Source organism: Temnothorax longispinosus, chromosome 8 (assembly GCF_030848805.1).
Source record: "Temnothorax longispinosus isolate EJ_2023e chromosome 8, Tlon_JGU_v1, whole genome shotgun sequence".
NCBI lineage: Eukaryota > Metazoa > Arthropoda > Insecta > Hymenoptera > Formicidae > Temnothorax > Temnothorax longispinosus.
This window is the reverse complement of record NC_092365.1, coordinates 6,340,435-6,364,225: the sequence shown is the minus strand read 5'-3', so window position 1 is coordinate 6,364,225 and position 23,791 is coordinate 6,340,435. Positions and strand designations below refer to the sequence as shown.

At 41.8% G+C, this 23,791-nt stretch overlaps 1 protein-coding gene across 1 annotated transcript; it reads right to left on the bottom strand.

Annotated features, from left to right (window-relative positions):
- Positions 1–216: 216 nt before the first annotated feature.
- On the bottom strand, positions 217–23,294 carry LOC139817915 (phospholipid-transporting ATPase VD). The gene is made up of 18 exons (XM_071786201.1): positions 23,045–23,294; positions 15,423–16,079; positions 14,690–14,869; positions 14,332–14,592; positions 6,874–7,149; positions 6,440–6,608; positions 5,972–6,325; positions 5,343–5,638; positions 5,004–5,165; positions 4,667–4,940; positions 4,147–4,579; positions 3,405–3,799; positions 3,010–3,297; positions 2,635–2,886; positions 2,460–2,564; positions 2,183–2,370; positions 1,674–1,847; positions 217–1,565 (listed from the first exon to the last, which is right to left on the bottom strand). Exons 2-18 carry the CDS (start codon positions 16,067–16,069, stop codon positions 1,514–1,516), a joined length of 4,506 nt encoding a protein of 1,501 aa, XP_071642302.1. The 5' UTR covers positions 16,070–16,079; positions 23,045–23,294; the 3' UTR covers positions 217–1,513.
- Positions 23,295–23,791: the final 497 nt, after the last annotated feature.

The following is a 23,791-nucleotide window of genomic DNA, read 5'->3' as shown; positions in this document are numbered from 1 at the left end:
TTTATTTAAAAAAATAGCTCCGTACACACTGGGGACTGTAAACGTATACGCGAAGAAATGTTCTTGTTTGTTTTCACTCAGCTGCTAAATTCGTCGGTGGGTGAAATTCTACCGAGTATACGTTACACCCGTGTACATTAGTTGCGCGATGATTTAAATGTTTATACAGGGATGATGAAACGGCGATGGGTTAGCAGAAACGAAAATGCAAACGAGTTGACGGGTTGATTTCTCGCTTTTTAATACTCTCCTTACATCGGCAAACGCACACAACAATAATCCGATCATTATCAAAATACTATAGATAGCACAACAGCGTGTTATCGGTATAACATTCAATATGCATTATCCAAATTAAAATTTCTATATCGTTATCTCGCAATATTTTTCTCTGTCTATATTACAACAGGTAGTAACACAACAGTAGGTATGACAAAGCTCGTGTGTATCTCTTTATACATCATACATAATTTATATGAGGCATTCCGTTGGTCTTCCGGATCGACACCGGAAATAAGAGAAGCTCGACGCGGTGGTCACGGGTTATTTAAGACGCGTCCGCGTCTGCTTCCCGCTATTTACTCTACGAATGTATGACGCGACGTTTAAAATGACAACTAAAAACTTACTTAGAAAATAAATCGGTTTTAATATATAAAATCTATTTCTCGCAGCGGTTATAAAATATATCTCGCGGAATATCATATATATATATACTTTGCACTCTTTATACAACATCTTTGTACACTTATTTTCCAAGGTATATGAAGCGAGCTAGAACTCGCGGTATACATGTCCGTCTGTCTCTAACGTTGGTCTTCCACGGCCTGCTCGAAAGAAGAAGTCGCGGATACGCGTTCGAGTGAAGTTCTAGGTCGAAGAAAAAAAATAAAGAGGAAAACACTTGAAAAGTAGCGCAGCCGTAGACTTTCACTCGAATCTCCGGCCTGCCTCAATGCAGTTACAGCACACACACACAGTCTTGGTCCCTAGAAGTCACAGCCATTAAATGCAACGAACGATCTAAGATTTAAGGCCACTCGATTTTAAATCAGCCGCGATAACTCCAACTCGATAATGGCAATGTAACGTTAGCGTTATCGCGATATCGGCAACGAGGACGCCCCTACGGGCGAGTGATGACGCGCATTGCATTTCGAACGACGAAGTTTCGACGTTCTCTTTAATAATTTATATTACACGATTCGGTGGTAACGAACGCGAATTTTCACGCCCGATAACACCAACCATGATTAACTAGCTTTCCTCTCGTATCTACATCATTAGAGCTACGATCTACAGGGGGCTAGGGAATCGTCAACCAGGAATAATTAATATAGTTATTAGACAGGATTGTCAATGCAAACGACTTTCGGAGATCAGAAGACTCTCCTCTAATCGATGAAGGAACGCTTTCGAGGATCGCAACAGCGAAGAGTTGTTCCCTATTTTTCAGCGATTGGTTCGGTTAATGAGATGGACACGCTTCATCTCTATCTGATTGTGTGTTCTGTCATGCGACGATAGTTGTGAGAGCGTTGCTTTTGCTTCTGTAACTGCCGGGTCTGCAATGAATAATTAATGATACATGGTACTCGGAAGAACAAACACTGTGGAACTCATGGGTATTATTTAGAGCCATTAGATAGCGATGGGTGTAACTGGCGATATACCTGATAGTAGCATGTTGCGAGGAGCGCGACCATCCAGCGATAAAGTTGACTTCGCCTCTTTGACTGCTATTACGCTGCCGACGATCTTGACTATCGTTTTTCGCAGCGATTCGTCGCGAGACAACGTGGATAGCATCTGGTGCGACAGTGGACTGTATCGCCCTATATACTAATCTGTGATTATAAAAAAGAATGCTGTTGAATTTGATATTTGTTGAAATTAACTGAATTATTAGTCTATTGACAAAGAGATAGCAAAGAAATAGCATATTTAGATTTATATGAATTCATAATTTAATTAAAAATTATATTAATATATTTAATATAATTATAATTCACTCATATATTTACTTAAGATTATAAATGGAGTTTAGAATAAATGAATTGAAAAAGAAATTAAATTACAAATCGATTAAATAAAAAAAAACTGTAAACCCGGCAGTTTTGTCTTTGCAGATTCGAATTAATATGGCTTATACAATTACTATAATTGTATAAGGAAAGTTTACCTAGGCATTAAGGCAACAACAGAAGTAAGTCCCACTGTCAGCCAGTACGTGAAATGTGTAAAGGCCATTTCCATTATCCAGAAGGACCCAGGTAGGCCCATGCAATTGACGCAAACGGCATTGTAAAATAGGCAAAATCCGTAGAAAATGCCTAAAGAACCGAAGATGGCACCAACATGGATTATAGTCTGAAATAAACAACGTTACATATAATACCCATGACAACATATTTCTCTTCTCTCTAACGTAGTTACAATCTTTATTTCTTCTTCCTTACCCAAGATCTAGTTTCTATAGCAGCATGAGCCAGCATAACGACGATACACGCTGACATAATAGTCGTCCCGAATTCCCATATGTCGATAATCGAATCGTCATAAACCTGAAAAATAACGGGTGTTTATCGTATACCGTGACGATCTTTTCTAGCGGGTCCAAAATGTTGTACCAACCTCTTTGGTAATGAAAAAGATGACGACACTTTGGTAAAGAGCGTCAATGATCGTAAGCCAAAACGAATGCGACTGATACACTAGTCCCAGGCGTCCCCTCGTATATAATTCTGGCGCTGAAAGTAATACGCGAGCCTTGGCAACTCGATCGTAAATACCCAAGGCGAGAGGCGGCAGCGAGGTGAACAGCAAGTTGTATAGCATTAAATATATTTGGTCTATCATCACGGCACCGGAAAAGCCGCAAAACAGCTGCAAGAGAAGAGAGGGAAAACGTATTACGTATTATTATAAATATCTCTACTTGAAGGATCGATAAATTTGCATTCAGGGAACTGTTTTACGTTTTTCTCTTTACAATCATTCGATACTTACTTGAAACCAGAATATGAGGAAGACAAAGGTTGCGTTTTTGTAAAAGAAATATAAAATCATTCTGGCGAGACGATCGTAACACCAGTGCCCGTGTAGAAGGAGGAGCCGGCTGAGCATAGAAAACCGAGAAATCGCGAAATCCGCTGCCATTACCGCTTGCGTGCCTTCTTGCCCCGAGATACCGACGCCCACGTCCGCGGTCTGTATCATGCTAACGTCGTTCGCGCCGTCGCCGATTGCCAGCGTTCTCATTCCCAATTGCTTTTTAACGATGCGGACTATGTATGCCTGCAACGTAAAACAAATTATATTACTCTTCCTCGCGTTATCGCTCCAGTCATTAGTTCGCGGCTAAAGTCTGTTTTAATGTTATTATACTATTGTCAACGCGTTACCTTTTGCAGCGGCGTGGCGCGGCAGGCTAAGACGCTTGAACACATTTTCGTGAGTTCGAGGAACGGCCCAATCAGGCCCGATCGCGGATCTAGGATCACGGTCAACGTTTTGCCGTCCACGACAAGCGCGCGCTGCCGTGGCCACGGGCTGCCAATTCTGTGCGCGTCTCTCTCGGCGGAGTCGCGATTGTACATGTCGGCAGGATCCGTGATGCCCATCATATCCGGCTGCGGATGACCGTTATTTACGTTCTCTTTGCGCGCTGACTCCAGGTAGCCGTGTATAAGCGCCTCGGCCACAGACTTCGATCTCGCCTGCAGCTGCAGCAGCTGCATAGCGGGCGAGAAGAGCTGCGCCGAGTACGCCACGTTCACCGCGGTCTCCGGTTTATCCCCTGAAACGGAAAACGTGCAGAATGACGTAGAACTCGCATTAACGCGCGCTAATTACGCTCAAGAACACGGACTGGTTCCATCCGAGGGATGTTTACTTTTCATTGGCTTTCGATAAGTACGCCTCCGTAATTTTTTTTATCCGTCGTCTTTATATAACGACACTTATGTAATAATGGATAGATGAAACGCTGATGGCTATGTGGTGGAAATGCATTTGCGATTCAATGCGAAACGCCTCCTTTATCTCTCTCTAAGATGATCGCACTAAAAATAGTGCTTGCCGATGTTAAACCGGTTTGTCCGTGCGGCTGCGCGCCGGTTCGCGAGTGAGCGATTTTCTACGAACCTGTCAGAACCCACACGACGATCCCGGCGGCGACCAGGGCGGCCATTGTCTCGGGCACGCCGGCTTGGAGCTTGTCTTCGATCCCGGTCACACCCAATAACGTAAAATGCGACTCCAGCATCGCGTACGAGTCGCGTATGCGACGCTCGCGATTCTCCGTCGCCAATTCCGCCTCGTCGTGCTTCTGCCGCCACGTCTCGTACTCCTGCGCCGTCAGCGTTTTCTTCGCCATCACCAGGGTGCGCAAACCTTGACGCGCGTATGATTGTAAATACTGTTGGATACTCGTCGAGGCGATGACGTTCTCGTCGCTCGACGAGAGCGCCGGCAGCATCGTCGTGTCAGCGCCCTTGCTGTACAGCACTATCTCGCCGGTGTGAGGATGTCTGAGCAGCACTGACATACATTTCCTGTTCGAGTCGAACGGCAGTACCTGCAAGCGTACGAAGAACGATAACGATGAACCGTATACTGCCGTTTGTATGTTCTCGCGAGCGACTCGTCGCGTGTAACCACCTACGTGAAGTATCTCGAACGCGAGCGTTGAGTTGTCCGGGAAGGATACGATCGCGCTACGGGGCGTCCGTTTCACCAACTTGACGTCGTAAGCGCGTGCCGCGTGAACCAGCGCCAGCTCGTCCGGGCTCTCCGCCTCGTAGATTGCCGGGCTTTGCAGCAACTCGTCGCCGTTCTTCGCGTCCGGGCTGCGTCCCTTCTGTCCCTCCGGCAAAGGTTTCCGTCCAAGCAGTCCAATGCCCAAGCTTGGTATCGACGTTACGTTCAGCAACTTTGGCCTACAAAGATATCGCTCGGTTAAATACCTTTTTATCTTGTGCACCTCCGAGCGTTATAGTAACCTGGAAATTTTAAACGGGAACTTTGGAGTATCGTCGAACGTATTCGCCGTGCTAATTACTGGCGATACTGGAGATAAGGTGCGAACAGCTCTGTTGCTCGGAGACAGCGGTACTGGCGGAGAATTCGCGGTCGGAAAAGAGCTCGCGTCCGTTTCCATTATTCTGTCGAATACCATGATATTAATTTCGTGAAAAAAAAAAATAAATGCGGCAGTAAGTCTAATCTCTCCATAGATGCAAAAATAGTCGTATTTAATTATCTTCTTTTTTCGCATCAAAGACGAGAGACAAATCTGTTTTATTTTTCTTCAATCCTTCATTGATCTAACGTATACAAACCTCGTAGGGCCAGTTCCGTTCTTTTGAGGTTCCTCGATGACCCCGCTAGAGTTCATAATATCGTGATGCGGTTGAGAATTTACGACAACCGTGTTACACGTGGCTAAGACAATAAGAAACTCCTGTAAGCGATGTCGAAATGTACCTATGAGCAGGTCCTCTTTAAGCCGCGAGCACGGAAGCAGATTCTCGTTGTCCCCCATGTGCGAATAATCTTGGCCGCCTACCGCGCATCTCCTAAATAGCATTTTGTTCTCCGTAAGGGTGCCGGTCTTGTCGGAAAAGACGTACTGTACCTGTCATTCAATGATAACATTCCAAATAATACTCACAGTAATACATTGTACATTACTTTGCGAAATTTTTATAGCTAACAATGTAGTATTCGGCTAACAATGTAGTATTTTATAGCAACAAGGAGTAAGAAAACAATGTAGAGAAGTGCTAAAAGTTATAAAGAACGATCATACCATTTAAATATTAAATTTAATTAAATTGATATATAAAAATAAGAAATACTAATTTCAGGATATACAAATGTTTTCACTTTTTCGGAGGAATTTTCATAATATTGATCGTAAAATATTCGTCCCGCGCAAATTCGTTTAATAATAAATTGCCACACTCACTTGGCCTAGTTCCTCCGTGATATTCAGCGCGCGGCACTCCGCCTTACGGCCGGTTTCCGTGTCGTGGAGGGCCGGGTCGTGGCCGATGTGGTACACCTGTCCCACCTTCGCCATCTCGATCGTAACGTACAGGCTCAGCGGTATCATCACTTGGAATATTATGACGAACGTCAGGAAAGTCAGTAAGCTCTCGTAGATCGGCTCGTGCGGCACCGGCAGAAACGGCACCGCCGCCAGACCCGTGTACGCTGACAGCCAGAATCGGCAACCGAACGCGCCGATCACGCACAGCACCATCAGTATCACCACGCACCATTTCACGTCCCTGTTCATGAATCTCTCCAGGCGAGAACGCTGAAATCACACGCGCGTTGCATCTCTCAGAAAGGCATTTCTCCAATGTACATTATTTATTCAGTCACTTGGATTATCCCGAAGTTATAGATATTCAGTTCCTTGGGCATTTACCTTGTACCTGGGTCCGCCGTTATTCAGCAACGCCTTGGTCTCGTGACCGGCGTATATGACTATGCCCTCGACGAAGTCGGTGTTCTTCAAGACGCATTCCCTGAGTAAAAGATTTTCCGTGGACACGGGCACCCTGCCGCCGTTCGGGTGCACCACGGCGCCGTGAAACCTAACAAACGCGCCAGTGAGATCACTCTGGTAATCTGGTTAATTCCGTGTAAACGTTATCACGGCGATAAACGGCATCGCGGTTTCTCAGACAAATTATAAAAACATCGAATCAAAAATTCACGTTAAAAATTTTAACAAACAAAAACGATTAGATTTTTAGAATTACTCAAGTCTAGAAAAACCTTTAAAAAATTTCTTCAAAATAATAGAAATAGTTTCTAATTTTAATACATCGGACACGACGAATAATTCGGGTAAATTACCTATATATTCTAGTACTTGGCTGATCGATCTCGACTACCGATCGGAACTTGGAAGGCTGGAAGGTATCCTGCAAATCGAGAAAACCCCGGACAACCTGGCGCTGCTTCAGATTCGACTCGCCGTCGAGGTTGCATGTATCGAGGTAAGCTAATCCCTGAGGATCGCTGCTTCGCAGAAGCAAGAGATCGGCCGGTACCAGTTCGTTGTTCGAAAGGTGAACCAGGTCACCCACCTTGACATCCTTCCACGCTACCTTCATGTATCTGTCGCCCTCGCTACAACGAAATCGCGAGAAATCTCGTCAAGAAACACTGTATGGCACTAGGTGGTTTTAAGCGTTATTTGGATAACACGGGAAACACGTAATTGCGTGATCGTGACGAATAATTAAATAATGATATAATTAAAAAGTTTGCGCGATAAATAAATTACCTCTGCATCTGCGACGTTTCTTAATTTCACCGTCCGCAATTACGCAAATTGCATTTCGCGGTTTCGTAATAAAGATCTGATTGTACGCTCCATGACTAAGAGACTGTTAACATTTCTCTAATAGAGGACAGTCTGTTTCAGTTTCATTTAATAAGCTGGACTTATCACATGTGAAATATGCGTATCGTGTCAGTATGCTCTGTCCTCGCTAAATTAATTAAATAGCTACCACATGATGTTATCCCGTTATTAGGTTCAAATAAGACTTAAATATCTATTTCTCTCGCATGGAAGAGAAATTGAGCCGACGAGTGAAATTATATATAAACATCTTACTTAACGGGTTGACGAAGGCGATCGACAAATCCTTGTATTGCATAAAAGAACTCGTAAGGCTACCCTGCTGTCGTCACCGCAAAAATAGACATTGCACACGGCTTCGAACGCAAATGTTTGTTAAGATAGAAACGACATTTGCACAGCGAGACATATGTAATAAGTAATTACTATTCGCGCGCCTATCGAAACGGAAAATTGATGAATCATCGTGAATAATGAACGGTACGAAGGAAAAATTGAAAAATTAACAAAAAAATTCTTTTTTGTTAATTTCCAACCACATTTCCTTTTTCTTTCTTTCTTTCAACTTAATATTGGCAATTTTTTAACGGTACAACATGTCGAATATTAAGCGAATATCGTTCACAAAAATATGGTTTAGGAAACATACTCTTAATCGACTTTCTATACCTAATAACTAAACCAAGGATTGATCCACGAAATATTAATACGTGGAACGAAACCCGAGTTGGGAAAGAGCCTCATGAAAATATAATTTCTTATTACTCTCCTAATTCTGCTCGGCGTGGAATCGCGACAGGCCTAGGAGGCGACCTTGCGTGACTAATTCAGGAAAGATTCATCTCTCTCTCTCTCTCTCTCTCTCGTACTCTCCGAGTATGACGAAATCGGCCGGTTGACGATATTTAATTGAAGCACATGGAGCGGCGGTATCCAAGGTTGTACAGTCTAGAATACCCCACTATCGTCACGTCCATTCCCGTTTAATCGGAACGAAATTGAAACGACGACTGGACGATCATCGGAGACGACCTTCGAGAAACGGCGGGTGGCGGGTCCTCTCGCGCATCAGCCAAACGATATCATCTCTCGACATTTGAACGCGGTGGATTCACAGGAGTGGATTGGTGAATGGGAGCGGGATTTCATTTCGAGAACGAGAGAATATCGTTTATCTTTTTGCAAGGTCGTCTTATTAGACGAGACTTAAATGATGCAAATTCCTTTGTTCGCGCCTTGGAGGATAATGGAAGAAAAGAGAGACACCATTCTTGCCTTTGTGCCGCTCGCTTTTTCGCCTCGTTTAGTGTAAAACGTAAATCATTGTAAATGCATACATTATGCATCGCGCATCGCATCGATGTCACGATCGAGCGAGCTTTTTGTCGCGGATTTGTATCGTTGTATCCTGCGCAGGACCGACGCCGACGGGGACATTTTGACTACATATAGCGCTAGTTATACACGTAATAATGCATGAGCTAATTTGCAATTACGTACGCAACACCCTGCCTAATGTTATAATCATCGCTATATATATGTATAATGCAAGAAATCTAATGAATTCTATATAATTCGTCCGCGAATATAACACAATGTTGCAAAAAAACAATGTCCACTGAACATAGGCCGGTAAAATACAGGTTTTTTTTTGCACGGCACGGTGGCATTACGTAAGCAACGTAACTGCGTTTCTCGGCATGCCATATTAAAGCGGGACGATTAATTTGTCATGATTATTTGTTGTTTAGTAATTTCTGAAATAAGGTCGTTAATTTTCTCAAGCACACAGTATTCTTTTTCTTTTTTAGTTACATTCTGCAGTCGATCAAGCACACCGCGTACGTTGGCACCGCGTTTGTTATCGCTGGCCGCATAATAATTTCAGGATAATAATTTTTAACCGCATGCCATAATTTTGTATGAGATAACAAGTCAAGGAAAACTTAGCGGTTATACGTATTTTACGCTTATCAAAATTCACGGAACTTGTATCTTTCTTCACGTTATTTCCAGGCGGATATCTTAGACTTTTCGACTTGTAATTAACATTCTCTCTTTTGTGTGAACACATTCTCTTGACATTGTTTCGACTTAGCCTTCAAATGATTACGACTTTAACACCGTGAGGGAACAACGGAACGCTTACAAAATTTTATTCTATATTTATCTATACACACACAGTTGCAAGTTCATTATTTTATTTCAAATTAATTTTCATTTAGAAATAATTTTGTTACGTATTTTTTATATCCACACTTAAACAGTTTTACAAAAACTCTTTCAAATTGAAAACCATTAAATTACAATCTATTTAAAATTGAATAAAAGCTAAAAACGTGTGCTTTAGCAATATCATAAAGCTTAATAAAGGGAAACAAGATATTTGTAAATTGATAAAAGGATGGCTATGAGAGTCAGACGCAGTTATCGGTGCGTAAATGAACAGAATCACTGATTGATTCCCAGTGTAATATACATTCGTACGTTTCGGCTCGGGATTGAGCCATCTTCAGCGAGAAAAATAAATTAATTACTCCATTTCTCCATTCTTGTTGGGTGAGTTTCAGGATATTTGTATTAAAAAAATCCATTCTGATTAAATGGAAGTAATCTGAGAAGTCTGCATATTCAGCATATTGTTTCATCAAGTACGTTAGAGAACGAGGAAAATTATTTGCAGTTAAAATATTTTTATTAGTCAAACATAATTACGCCTTTCACGCTGAATTGTTTGTGTCAAAAGCTTCCCACGAAATATCTATATTCTATATATATGGATTTGCTGGTAGCTCGTCGATATTTCAGGACCTCGAACGCATTTCAGAGAAACGATATAGTTAGGATATCCAAGCACCACGCATTATATACGTTTACACCCGCATTGAATGACGTAACCGATGATATCACTCGCCGGTTTAACGGCACTCGCGAAGCTTTGCAAGAGGAAAAAAAGGGCTGGGCATGTGTCTTCCCGTCTCGATTGGCCGGATTTTATTAGCCCAGATTTAGCTAGACCCCCGTGGACAAAATTTGTTACGTTATTGTAACACCATAATGGAAGAACCGTATTGAATAACGTTTAAAAGTTATTTGCGTTGCGAAAGGTATATCGGTTTCCTCGCGCGATTCTCTCGCACGGAAGAAGGTTTCTAAAGTGGGATTTTGAGTAGGCGGTCTTACGGCTTCGGATTTAAAAGAAGTTTTAACGCAATGGCATGTCCGGCGGTCGCCACAACAACGAAACTATATCGACGAAGGTCAACAGCTGTAGGTTTCGAGCAATCGGTGTCAAATAGGCGAGGCAAGTGCGATGATTAGAGTGGCTCGCACACGCGAAACTTACATTTGTTCCGATACGGCTGGACAAACTTTTGTTTTACTTGCAATTTTAACGGCGTTCCAGACTGATTTTGATAGCTCACAATAAGTTCAATTGAACGATTTTATAAATCAAAGGTCAAAGGAAGACTTTTGTTAAGTCTTTTACTACCATTTTTTCTTTTATCGGAAAAATTTTATGTTTCTCGATTCGTGGACATTTTAATTTATAAAATAGGATAAAATAAATCGTTTATTGAGATTTATAGATAAATCTGGTAAAAATAAATAATTAGGAATTGAACTAACAATAAGTATATGTAGATTAACCCTTAGCTGGTACTGTGGGGTATTAAACGCCCCAGCCTAGTTCAGTTCTAATTTAAGCCCCCTATAATACGAAAATGGTACTAAAAAATAGAAGAGTTAAAATATAAGAGTTATAAATTTTTGAGTGAAAACAGTCATTTTTGCGTTTTCTTTTACGTTCTCCAATTTTTTTCATACTTAATATTACATTTTATCAAAATAATCTATGACAGTTGTTAAAACAACATTCGAAGACTATCTTGGAATTTTTTTAAGTAAAACAAATCAGTAGCTTCCTTGCAGCAAGCATTTTAGTGGTGGGGCCTAAAACGACCCCAGTGTGCCAGCTATGTGATTCTGGTGAAGTGTGCCAGCTAAGGGTTAAATAGCGCTTTCGCTCAGCTGTTGCGCCGTGCAGCAAATAATTATACTCTGTTGCTAAAAATGGAGAATTATCCACGCGAACGAGGAAAGAAAGTAGATTCCATATTAAATTATTTAATCCAGCTATTATACAAACTAAAATAAGAAAAAGTTGATCTCGTGACTTACAAAAGTTCCACAAGTTTTCACCACAGTTGCATGCACACATTTGGATATACATTCCCGAAAAAATGTCAACATATGGCTCGCAGAGGCGCGCAATTACAATAAAAATATGTCGCGGGTAGACTGTAACAAGCGGAATCGACAGATTGTATGGCACGCGCCATGAGACGAGATAAAAAGGGGTAATGGCAATAAATGCGAATGTCAAGGCCTTCGGCGCACGAGATGGATCAGAATCGACCTGGCCGTGAGTGTAAGAGGAAAAAAGAGAGAGAGAGAGAGAACGCGGGCGGAGTCGCTCGCACTATTATGCGGATACGTTAGGTTTATAGAAAACGCTAGATTTGAGACGATTAGCGAGCGCGTGTAGTCACGACTCGAAGAGAATCGCCGTCGCCGACAGCGTAATTTTAAATCGATCGTCCTTTCCGATAGGGAACACGCGAATGCATCGGCAGGTAGTGCGTCGCGCTTATATCAGAGATCTGCGTAATAATCGCCCCAGGTGTAGCGATTAGATATTTATTATATTTTCTTCTTCGTCGATGAGTAAAGACATAATATTTTATCATTATCACGATAATGTGATTCCTTTTATCACGATCGTCACGATATTCTGAGATCGGGCACGGAAATCAAAGACTGCTGTACGAATTATAGAACGATTTTGTATCGCGAGCGTGATCGGGAATGCAGCGAATTAATGTTGAAGAGGAATCGACGTGTGACGAGACTCGTCGAAGGGCAAGGTCGTCCAGCGAAATCCGGAGGAGGCATCGTATCGGAATTGCCAGGTCATCGATCAATTTTCCGATTACGCTGCATTATGAACGAGGGTTCGTGACGATCACGAAACTGCCCACGTTTGCACAAGCGATCGAAACTGACGTGCGAACGATTAGGCAGGCCAACTAACTGCAACTAAACGCAATTTTGCAATTACACGAAACGGAAAACCCACCGCTGGTTTTCACGCGAATTCGCAGATGTGGAATAAAAATATTATTTCACTCACAGAAAGAAATTATTTCTATTTTCTTGCAATATTTTTCGAGAATCGCAATCTTTCCTCAATTTAGATCGATATAAATGATCGAGATTTTGTAAGCCACTGAAACAAAAAAAAATTTTAATTGTTCATTTTCCACTAGAAAATACTGGTTGAATCTACCAGAATTTGGTTGAATTAATAGGAATTCTGGTTGCATAATTAGAATTCTGGTTGCATTAATTGGAATTTGTGGTTGCATTAATTGGAAGAATCTGGTTCGTTCATTTTTCACCAGACGTCCAATTAATTCAACCAGATTCTATTTTCAGTGATGCACTTATTCTCTTCCGCTGTCTCATAAGCGTCTTCTTAAGTAGTCGAAATGGTCGCAGGGCAATAATCTCTACACCGCTCTGCACCTAATTACTCGTTAATTAAATTGCTTCGGTTAAGACTATGAAAAACACAAATCGCGGAACTCGGCGCCTCGACATCAGTAGAGGATTCAAATTAGCGTTAATAGGCCTCGTTACCATCCCCGAAATTGTTGCAAGTCACGAGACGAGCATTTCGGAGTTCGTTACCCCCTTCGTTCGGCTATGTAATACCAAGGCGTCCTCGCGTTGCGCTGCACAACCGACCACGTGGCACGCGTACATACGCGTTTATCGGCGCAAGCGTATCGGCCAGCCGCGGCGAATCCTATCTGATTCGATCGCGTGTGCAACAACTCTCTGCTTTCGCGGCGCGATCGTTTGCCGGACATTTCGGATGCATATATAAGCGGCGAAATGAGTGCACGTGCTCGGACTCGGACGACGAATGACAAATACGGAAATACGCTGCATACCGCGCGCATCAATGCATTGGATATGCGTTATCCAAATCGCGCGCCGTCCAAACCGTTTAATGTCAAAATGTTCTAATTTGTTCGCTTCGTTCGATAACAATCCCGTTGTAGCCGAGCTTTTGCGCGGCACGTCGATCGGCATTAAACGTAAACAACGTTGACACGAAGCGAACGAATTAGAACGTCCATCGTATCGCGCGTCGCGATACGGACGTGCGTGGTGCCGCGGGGTCTTGATGGAAAAAGAACGGTACGGGACACTTTCTTCACCATGTTCGACCGCAATGCACGTCGACCGCTCGCTCGCTCGCGCGCGTTCGCGTTCGCGTTCGCGCTCGCGTGTACGTGACCTACATATCTGGAATTGTCGGTCTCATTGGAATCGATCTATCGGATTTCGTTGCCGCAAGGATTCTAACGTGAAGTGACGGCTCGCGTCGGCAGTACAGGCAAGGATAAACGAGCGCAAGGCCGATAGGCCGGTTGAAAAATTATATGTCCTTGTTCAACTTCTTATCCGTTTGAAGCTTCCCGTGCATTAATACATAGCGGTAGAATAATATTTCGTTATTAGACGTAAAACCGGAACTTTCGGCGTGCTTAGTTATTATTACATCATTATTCAGATGTTGTTCTTCTAATATCTTTGTAGCTTTGCTACAGTAATGTACACATTATCGTTCTACGCATTTCGTCGCTCGATTCGTTAATGTTTCTTACCTTGTGAACTCCATATATAATTCACAAATAGACGTGTAACATTATATCGGCATTTTTTTTTGCGATACTTGTAAAACTTGAGTTAACTCTACACATCATTATTTTCCCGCGGAGTTTCCGAGGGGGAGAGAAGGGGGCCGGTCGTAGACGAGCAGTACGCTATATCTTCGCTATGCGTACACACGGCTGCAATGTTGTACTCACCTAACGTAGACGCGGCAGGTGGAATTGTTCACACGCCGGTCACTGGCGAGCCGTCGGCGATCTTCGAAGAAGTCCTTAAGCGCCGTGACACCCAGAACGAATACCACGGGGATCATCGCGATCTCCTTGCCGAACGCGTTTATGGCCGGCACCCAGTTGAGAAGCACGATGAAGATGAAGTACAGATTGGCCACGCGGTGAAACTGCTCTAGCAGGTTACGAGGTAGGAAGCTCAGCGCCGTGTACTTCGTTGTGCGTACCCTGAAGAAGAAACGGGCGCGCGTAAGATGCATCACGTGTAAGACAACGTTGGAATGGATCATAGACAAGACACTTCCTTCTCGTTATTTGTTCTCACCTGTTGTCCATTCTACCCCCATTGGGATGCTGACTCTTCGGGGTCTTCGGGGGGACTAAGTGATTCGGCACTATTGTTCTTAAACGGGGTTCCTCTGGCAGCGGGCCGAAACAATGGGCCCATAGTCTTCTCCACCATGGAGGCGCGACGCTACGTCTTATCGTATAGATAGACTCCGATCTGCAAACAGTCGCGGCGAAGTCTGCGCCTTTAACACCCTGTTTTCTACGAACTGGGCATGAAATATCGCCTTGCGAAAAAAATATCGCAACTCCATAGGGTCACGCGTTTAGTAAATTTATAACTTTATTAAGTGATTGACGGATTTTATAACGAAACGATTGAATTAATACTATCGATAAAAAATATAAAGCGCGAATATATTTTTAAAATAATCGATATATATAATTTTGACTATACTTTTTTTTTACTGCACCCGATATTTGTTCAAACATCTCTGTATTACAAGCAAGTTATAAATAAAATTTATTGTCTCTTTTCGTATTATAAAGCCTTATCTTAAAAGCTTTCAAGATTTATATTTGTTACTAGCAATCAGACTAGTATCGTTTTTCGAGGGAAAGCGTTGATCGATTAAATAGATCTTATCTTTAAATTTTACGTGTAACTTTCCCTAGACTGCTATCTATCTATTGTTAGTGCAATGTTATTCCGTTCCCCGATAATCTTTATCACTCGGTGCGGCGATAAATCATATTTTCTCGCTTCGTACCTGGACGCTTGGCGGGAATGGCCGCGAAAGGAAGGCATCCTGCCGGCAGTGGGCGGCCTGCCGTCCTCCCTGTGGCCTGGCGGCAGGATGAAGTCCGTTCTGGAGCCGACACGGTGGTGTCCCGTTACGGCTGATTGGCCCTGCGTCACGTCCGCCACCTGACCCTGGCTGAAGGCTCTCTGGTGACCCGGCTTCTTCAACGCCGACGGTCGACCAGCGGACGTGGCGCTTCCCACCATCGTCAACGGGCCCAGGAAGGACCCGTAGGTCTGCCATCCGGTCGTGCCATCCGCCAGGACACCGCCGTGGCTCGCCGATCTCGCGTGCGTCCTCGGGACGGCTCGCCTCCTCGCCGGCGAACCGACTTCCTCTACCGCGTCCTCGTCCTCGTCGCCGTTGCTGTTTTTCGACGTGCTCGTCATCGTCGTCGTGACGCTGGACGTCGTCATTGTCGTACTCGCCGTGGTCGAGCCACCGTGGAGGAACGACAACGGAAGCGGCGGCGGCTGGAGAGGCGCCGTCGAGATCGACGACGACGATGACGACGTCGTTGCGCAGTTGGGGCGGCCCGCACCCGGGAACACGTAGAGAGACCCCTGTCTCTCGATCTCCTCGCTGGCTGCTTCCTGCGCGTCGTCCTCGGACATGCTGGCACATCTACGCGATACGGAAAGAGGAATTTGTTGATTGTGCGAAACAATAAGTGCAGAGTTAAATTTTGCAGCTTATGGCTTATGGCAAGAACTGATTGATCATTTTAAGACGTGATATACGTGTCTTGAACAGTCCTAATTTATTTTTCTATAAATATAATTATTAACAAATAGAGAAGAGATTTTCAATGGAGGGACAACGATTGTGAAATAAGATGTAGATGTTTTATTTTTTACTAAAAATTATAAAAATTTTTCATATATTTTAAACTATAATGGTTGTGAATTTATTAAGTTTTTTTAAAACATTCACTGTTAAATTCGTAGTCAAATTACACTAAATTTGAGTCATTTTTAACCATTCCTGTAAGTAATTATTTTAACTAACCCAATAGAGTTAAAATAATACTGTTTTGTGTTGAAATAATAAATTTCGATACACATGGTAGTTAAAAATAACAAAATGTCATTTAACTCAAGGTATTGGTTTAAATTTTAATACTGAGATAAGATATCCTTGAGAATTAAATTTCAGTTCTGAAGCATCTTGCAATATTTAGAATTTAAAACTTGCATGCCTCGTTTCTAGGTTCTATTATCGAACTACCGATAAACAGTAGCATATCATTGACATTGTTAACTAGAATGCTGGACTTTCATGCGAAAGATTATTGCATCTGATAATCGATTGCATGGTCTGACCCGCGATGTAATATTTTACCGCACCTTCATCCACAGCTATAGGTGAAATTGTATCGTAATCAGAATTGTAGAGTCGATACGATAGCAACGAATTCAATCTTCTTCAATCATGCTAGAAAGATAATTCGTCTTCGCGTCCTCGCTCCGATAGTACGTCCCCGATAGTACGCTTTTTGAGCGCAAACCGTTTGATTGGAAGTTCGTTCGTTCGTTATTATTCTTCTCGACAGGCGTTTGCTTATTTCCGCAACTGACGAATCATTCGCGCTTATGTATTCTGAATAATAATCGTACGTGCATCGCCGTGTGTTCCTTCAAAACAGAAAACGCAAATATGAATTTAACGCAATCGGTACGATTTTATACTGAATTTTATATTGCGACACGTTGCTGCGGAATAAAAAATTAACATTTAGACAAATTAAAGATGACGTCGGAATTAATTAAATAATTTTTTAAATCTATTTTTCAAGTATTGGTGTATAAAAAACTTATTTTTCTTATATATATTTTATATTTTTATTATTTTCATAAAGAGAATGAATATTCAATTAGACTTTTATTTCATCCGATTACAATTGGCAAATAATCATCGTGACGATTCGACCATTGGTTTTGGTCCCTCAATCGTCAAGACGTTAATAATCTTTGATACTTATATATATATATATATAAGCATCTCATTTTTTAAATAATTTAAATTAAATTAAATTATTAAATTTATTGCGAAAAATATTACCTCAGCCAGGGTTCGAACCTGGAACCCCCCTCATTCCGTGTAATAGAGCGTCGTACCAAGAATGAATATTATTTTATACGACATTGACGTTCGATACCGGGTTTAGTATGAAATTGATAATAAAATTTTATCTAAGCTTTCTATCGGCGTGAACATGTAAAAACGTTGATAGCCATTAATAGCGTTCGTTAAAAATAAACGTGGAAAATTGGCGCATTATGACATCCGCTCGAACATACGTCACCGTTTGCACATTCTCATATATCATAATCAAATGTCATGGATCCATATGTTGCACATTCGTCGTATCTGTATTAATAATTATTTAAATTGACCTTATCGGCTAAACATTCTTCTACATCTATTCCTTCTAGATTACATTTATCATTCATAGATTCCCGCCTGCTTTAGTAGCAATGCGATACGACAATTATTGATGTAATTTCCATAATTAGGGGGGCAACTCTATGAGAATGTCTGATAATGTCGCAGCTTAGTAAAAAAAAAAGTGTAAAACGGGCTTTAAAATCACTTATTTATTTATTTTTCTATTCGATAGAAAGTTAGAATCAAAATCCAAAAACAGCTGCTGAGATTTATGGTTTGCCAGTAGCATTAGGAGATTAAGCACAATTTCGCACTCTTATCGCTCAAAAAAGATACGAGGCCCCTCGATACAATGCGGATCGTGGAAAGCGCCATGTGCTAGGGAACGCCTATCGGATATCCTGTGCAGATAACTAAAGTAAACCATCTTTGCAAAAAATGTAGCGAGTGCATCAGTCAGAGTGAAAATCTTTCGCCCCAAAGTTCGCGAGAAGCAGAAACTTAGTGGCGTTCTCAGAAATACCGCGTTATTTTCAGACACTATTTCGAAATCAGTACGGCATCCAGAGATTAACCTCTCCCACTCAAAACTAATCGAAGTATAGTACTCTTCGAAGGACACATCCGCAGCTCGCGTGCAACATTCGCCATGAGGAGAAAATGAAATTAGTCAGATAGGCACACCCCGTATATGAAAAGTATTGCCAAAGCTTATCGTTCATTTGCGTGACTGATATAAAAATACATTTATCTGATATATTTGCCGATATAATTCCGATAAGCGATCGATACCGCGATTTTAGCACAAAGGATTTACTCGATTTTTTTTCTCTAATTTCTTATTGACGTTAAATATCTCTCGAATATCTCGAACTTCGATTTGAACAACTGCAGCGCGACATGAAAACAGCATTTAAATTAATGCGTCTGATGAGCTTGTAGATACGTGTAAGAAACGTAGATCGAGATAGGGAGAGAGAGAACTGTCTTCAATTAATGATAGAGATATTGTTTATTCCGATCTTGAACAATTTCCTGCTAACCGTTAATCTTTATCCTGATCATCTATCTTTCAAGGAACATTTTCTTACACGAAGCAGTGTTATATCAAAGTGTGCTGTGTAAATGTAAAGATATACTTATCTCAATATAGTATTATGTATAATAAAGTATAGTATAATAAAAGTTTAAAATTTTCCACGATTGAAAATACGCTAAAAAAAATTTGTTAATCCGAAAAAATGTAGTCCGATACGTTCAACTAAACATTTTAGTTAGTTTAACTAAACATTAGTTGAATTAATCAATTCTTGATAAAAAAATGTTGATGGGTTAATAAATTGTTGAAACAACTAATGTTCAGTTAACTAACATGTTTAGTTGAACGTATCGGAAATGTTTCTTTGGATTAACAATTTTTTTTTTCAGTGTACATTGCATAATGTTGCAGCCTTATCTAAAAGTATATTTCAGGGAATTTTTTTTCTTTTTTTTTTAAGAGTAGCAGCATCCCGCTTCCATTGCTTTTGTTTACCGGAGCTTTAATTTGCGCTCGGACGCGGCCGGTAATATGTAATTCGCGTTGGAAGGAGCGCGGGGGCGGGGGAGTTCACGGTATGTCGTTGCATCGTGCGTATTATACACGCGTGCATGCGCTAATGAGCATGAGAGCAATCGCGCGATCGCGTGTGCGTGCGACGCGCGATGAACGAGAGATTCCGGTGTGCGCGATCGATGTGTGCATGGCGCGGGGCACCCTTTTCTCGGTAAATCGCTACCGGCCGAATGTAAACGAAGTGTATCAAGGGTAGAAAAAAATCGAGCGGCTATTAAATTGGGTCACCCGTTTACTCGCGAACGCCTCTTTTACCTTACGCTTTATCGCGCCGTCGTTCGCTGTCGTTAGGACGATTGGAGCGATTATTAAAGAAAATTGCGATATCACCTGCGGTCAATCGTCCGAGGCTCATCGTCTGCTCATTATCCGAGATTAACTTTTCGAAACCGTGTATCGTCAAAGGTGTACCGCTTATCTCAAACAATACATCCATTGTCGATATATCTGCGCATCGATCAAGATTCTCCGCAGCATTTAAATCCTTTCAAGATGCTTCAGCTTTTTCTGATAATCTCGAACGCTTTGGAAGAGGCATTAATGATTAACGGAACTTTTTAGATAGTCTAAATTTCTCTGAGAAAATAACGTTTTAAAGTTCCTCTCGTTTGAAGATTCTTCCTCAAAGGAAAAACATCGAAAAGTCATTTTCTCAGAAAAAATTTAAATTATCAAAAAATTTTGACGTTGGCAAAATCGTTTCAAATTAGATCAAAGATCCGAGAAATGGCTCACGAGTTTGTTTATTCTTTCGCAAGTTTGATATTCGCTTCGCGATATTTAATGTGATGATATGAGAAGATTTACCCGTCGGTTTTCCCCAGTTAACGCAAGAGTGTCTTTTCTGATCAGCGTTGAAATAAACGCAACGAGTGTAACAGAATCTCTCTCTCTCACTCTCTCTCTCTCTCTCTCTCTCTCACTCTTGTAAAACATAACGGAAACCAGATGGGATCCCTAAAACATATCCCGTAGCAGGAATAACGTGTTTTCTTAAATTGCGTTTGCGCTTTGAAGCGAAATATAAATTACCGGAAACTCGACGTATTATACAACATACTACTACCGAAATGAAGCTAATGACTGTCGAGAAGTTTTAATTAATAGTCGTTAAGCTTAGGCCTCGTAATTCTTACTTTCTACGTTTATTAATTTTGAATGAACGTCCGTTTAAAGCTAAAGGCGAGTTATATTAGTGTTCAATATGACTCATTGTCAGGTAATATTGGAAATTTCTTCGACACTGGTTTCAATCAGTCGACTGATAACGAACGTGTTGCGATAAGCGCGCTATCGTTAGCCAAATCCTCGAAACATATGTACGCAACGCGGAATATATTACGAGCGAGATGACGTTTCTCGAAAAAAAAAAATCGCTGGAATTTTATACAGGATCGATCTCCTTTTTCGGCCGGAGTTGTGTAATATTACTCGCGTGTATTATTGTTACGCCCCGTCATCGAAATAAATCGACGAGGACGTCTCTTGGGAAATAATAAGACTGACATTTTTACGCAGAGAAAATGTCACGAAATAAAAAAGGGTGCAGGAGCTAAACGAGTGTCCTCCAGTGGCAGCAAAGTGGAAAATAATCTGTATCATATTTATCACAATCTTATATTGTGTGCGTTATTCTTTCATCATCCTTACATCGTGTTATTTTATCGTATTTGTTACACGATCATCTTTCAATACATTGCATTAGATACTGTATATTGCAAATAATGTTACATCGTTATTATACTTGCGCTTTTAAATTACATAACAACCCAGACAGTACCGTGTCCAAAATGGTGAATGTATGCAATCCCTGGACACGTACCTATGTCTTGACATTTTTATCATTTTAGTTTTTAAATAAGTATATCGCGAATTAAAATCAAAGAATCAAAGATAAAAATATTTTTCTTGTATTATATTTTTATCTTTGATTTTTAATCGCGTTATACTTATTTAAAAACTAAAATGATAAAGGTGTCTAGACATATAAATCTTAAGCGTCCTGGCATTGGTACGTTTACCTTATATCATAAAAAAATCTTAGATATCTTTAATACATCTTTAAGAGTAAGTCTTACGTCTCGATTTTGGACAAAATTGCCGAAAGATCTTTTAGGAAATGCTTTTGATGTGTAACGTAGGATCATCAGGATCGAGTCATCAGCGAAAGCGAAAGAACGCCTTCTCGCTAAAAATCGAGGCAATGTTACGCGATTGCATTCAAGCGAATTAACCGTTACTTTACGACGTTGCGAACTGTAAGCTTTTCCCTGCCGCGTTTGTGCCTTCTCACAAACTCTGAGTCGCGTGCGCGTCGCAACCGATTCACCGTAGGTACATTTAAATCCCACGAGATTTAAAGGGAATAACTTATAGCGTTTTTCTTTGGCAGAACTGATGCGCACTCAGTGCACATAAAGCCGTCTTACACAAATCAACGTAAAAAGTGTATATGTTTAATATAAACGGGTTAAGTCACGAAAGCCTCAATATTCTTTAATATACTATTTGGTAAAATATGTATTGGGCATATTATCAATCAAATATTTGCATTTTACTTTAAAGATTAAATCAGTGTACAACGGCTTTAATGTGTACTGAGTTCGCAATAGTTCTGCCAGTGAAAAACGCTATTATACCAACGTCGCATAATATTTAACCTTAGCTTAACTTATTCTTTTTAAGGGGACAGTTAGAGAGGAAAAGTGAGTTAAGCTAACAATAAGCTAATTTAACTTAAATATTATGCGACGTTGGTGCAACCGGGTTTTAGAACCCAAAAAGCGCGTCAAGTTCTTTCTCAATGTATCCTTGCTTTCTATTACAAAATCTCATATGATCTGGCGTAATCCTAGCTAGGTCCATCGCACAATTCTCTTAAAAATCTCTTTCACCTTTTACTTCTCACGGTTTAAAAACCGCATCGTCTCTCGATCGTCTCGCGTCGACGAGATTTCGTCGACCGCGATCTTTCCAAAATCGGAGTTTATCCCAAACAACGAAACAACACGCGTGTCCCAAATTTGGGACAAAATCCCGTGGCAAAATCGCGCGATCGATCGCGGGGAAAATGGTCGAAAACCGATGGTTCCATAAAAGCGGCCCGACTTTCCCATGAGGAAGGATGTCGTTCCAAGGAGGGAACGAGGAAAAAGTTTACGCGCGCTTGCGCCCGCGATCGGCCGCGTAACGCGCGGAAGGGTCAAAAAGAAAGAGGGAGAGAGAAAGAGGAGGAAGGAGATCTCACATTTTTCCTCCCCTGCCTCCCGACGTGGTCCACGTGGCCTCGTTGAAAGCGGCTGGCGTCTCGCCCCGAATTCGTCGAAGCTCACATCTCTCCCTGCGCGCGCGCGCGCGCGTCGGGAAAGTCCGCGGCGAGGAGAATGAATCACGATTTACGTACGGTAAACACCTGGCGGAAAAATCGACCTGACATATCCGCGATCTTCTCTCCGCGGAGCCGCGATCGGCGAATGCATCGGGTACGCGCGAATTTTCGTTTTTTTTCTCTTTCTCTCTCTCTCTCTCTCTTTATCTCTTTTTCCCTGTCTTGCCGTTTTCAAAATTCACGCATCAACAAACTCACCTCGACTCGTTTCGCGAGCGCGTTATCGCGGCCGATTCGCCGCGACCGATAAGCGCGATCGCGTTGCCAGACGTTGCTCAGATACGCTCGACGGTCCTCGACGACCGACGAAAGCGTCCACTCCACCCCGTCGCCGTGCACATACTGACGAACTGAGTGAACTGACGTCCGATCCGACTCTCCGGAATAGTCCGGAACAGTGCTGCGATTGTGCGATTACTCCGGAACCGACCGACGACCGACCAATGCGCCGCGATTGCCGCGATTACGGAACTCGCGGTTTGCCGCGAAGTTGGCGGCATCTAGCGAGATCGCAGAGAAGTAAGGCGAAGTCCCTAGAAGCTGCGCGTGAGCGCGAAATGTCACTAGAAGCGCAAGGCGCGTTCTGCAGAAGCGACAGTCAATTCAGAATCTAATTGGTTGGAGTCGATCCGCCGTTTATCATCTTGACAAGTTAGTCGCTTGTTCTTTGTTTTTACAATGAAAAATTATAATTCTACTAATTAGTTTAAGGAATACCAATTAGTTTAAAATTGTTATTAAATCGGTGATTAATATATGTTTCGGAAAATTCAACAAATGCTGCTCTTCCCATAAATAATTCTTTTTAAATCATATCGTTTCACCAGTTGCTCGTAGATTTGTAAATTCAACAAACGCCTTCTTTACGTAAATAATTTAAAAAATAAATCATAATTTTGTCAGTTGCTCGTAGATTTGTAGTTGTATCGTACGTTATCTTTTGTA

Coding starts and splice junctions, on each gene's coding strand:
- LOC139817915 (XM_071786201.1), bottom strand. CDS start 16,069: ATGTCCGAGGACGACGCGCAGGAAGCAGCCAGCGAGGAGATCGAGAGA. Junction 3,800..4,146: donor CGTCGTGTGGGTTCTGACAG/GTTCGTAGAAAA, acceptor TTTCCGTTTCAG/GGGATAAACCGGAGACCGCG. Junction 1,848..2,182: donor GTTGTTGCCTTAATGCCTAG/GTAAACTTTCCT, acceptor TTATAATCACAG/ATTAGTATATAGGGCGATAC.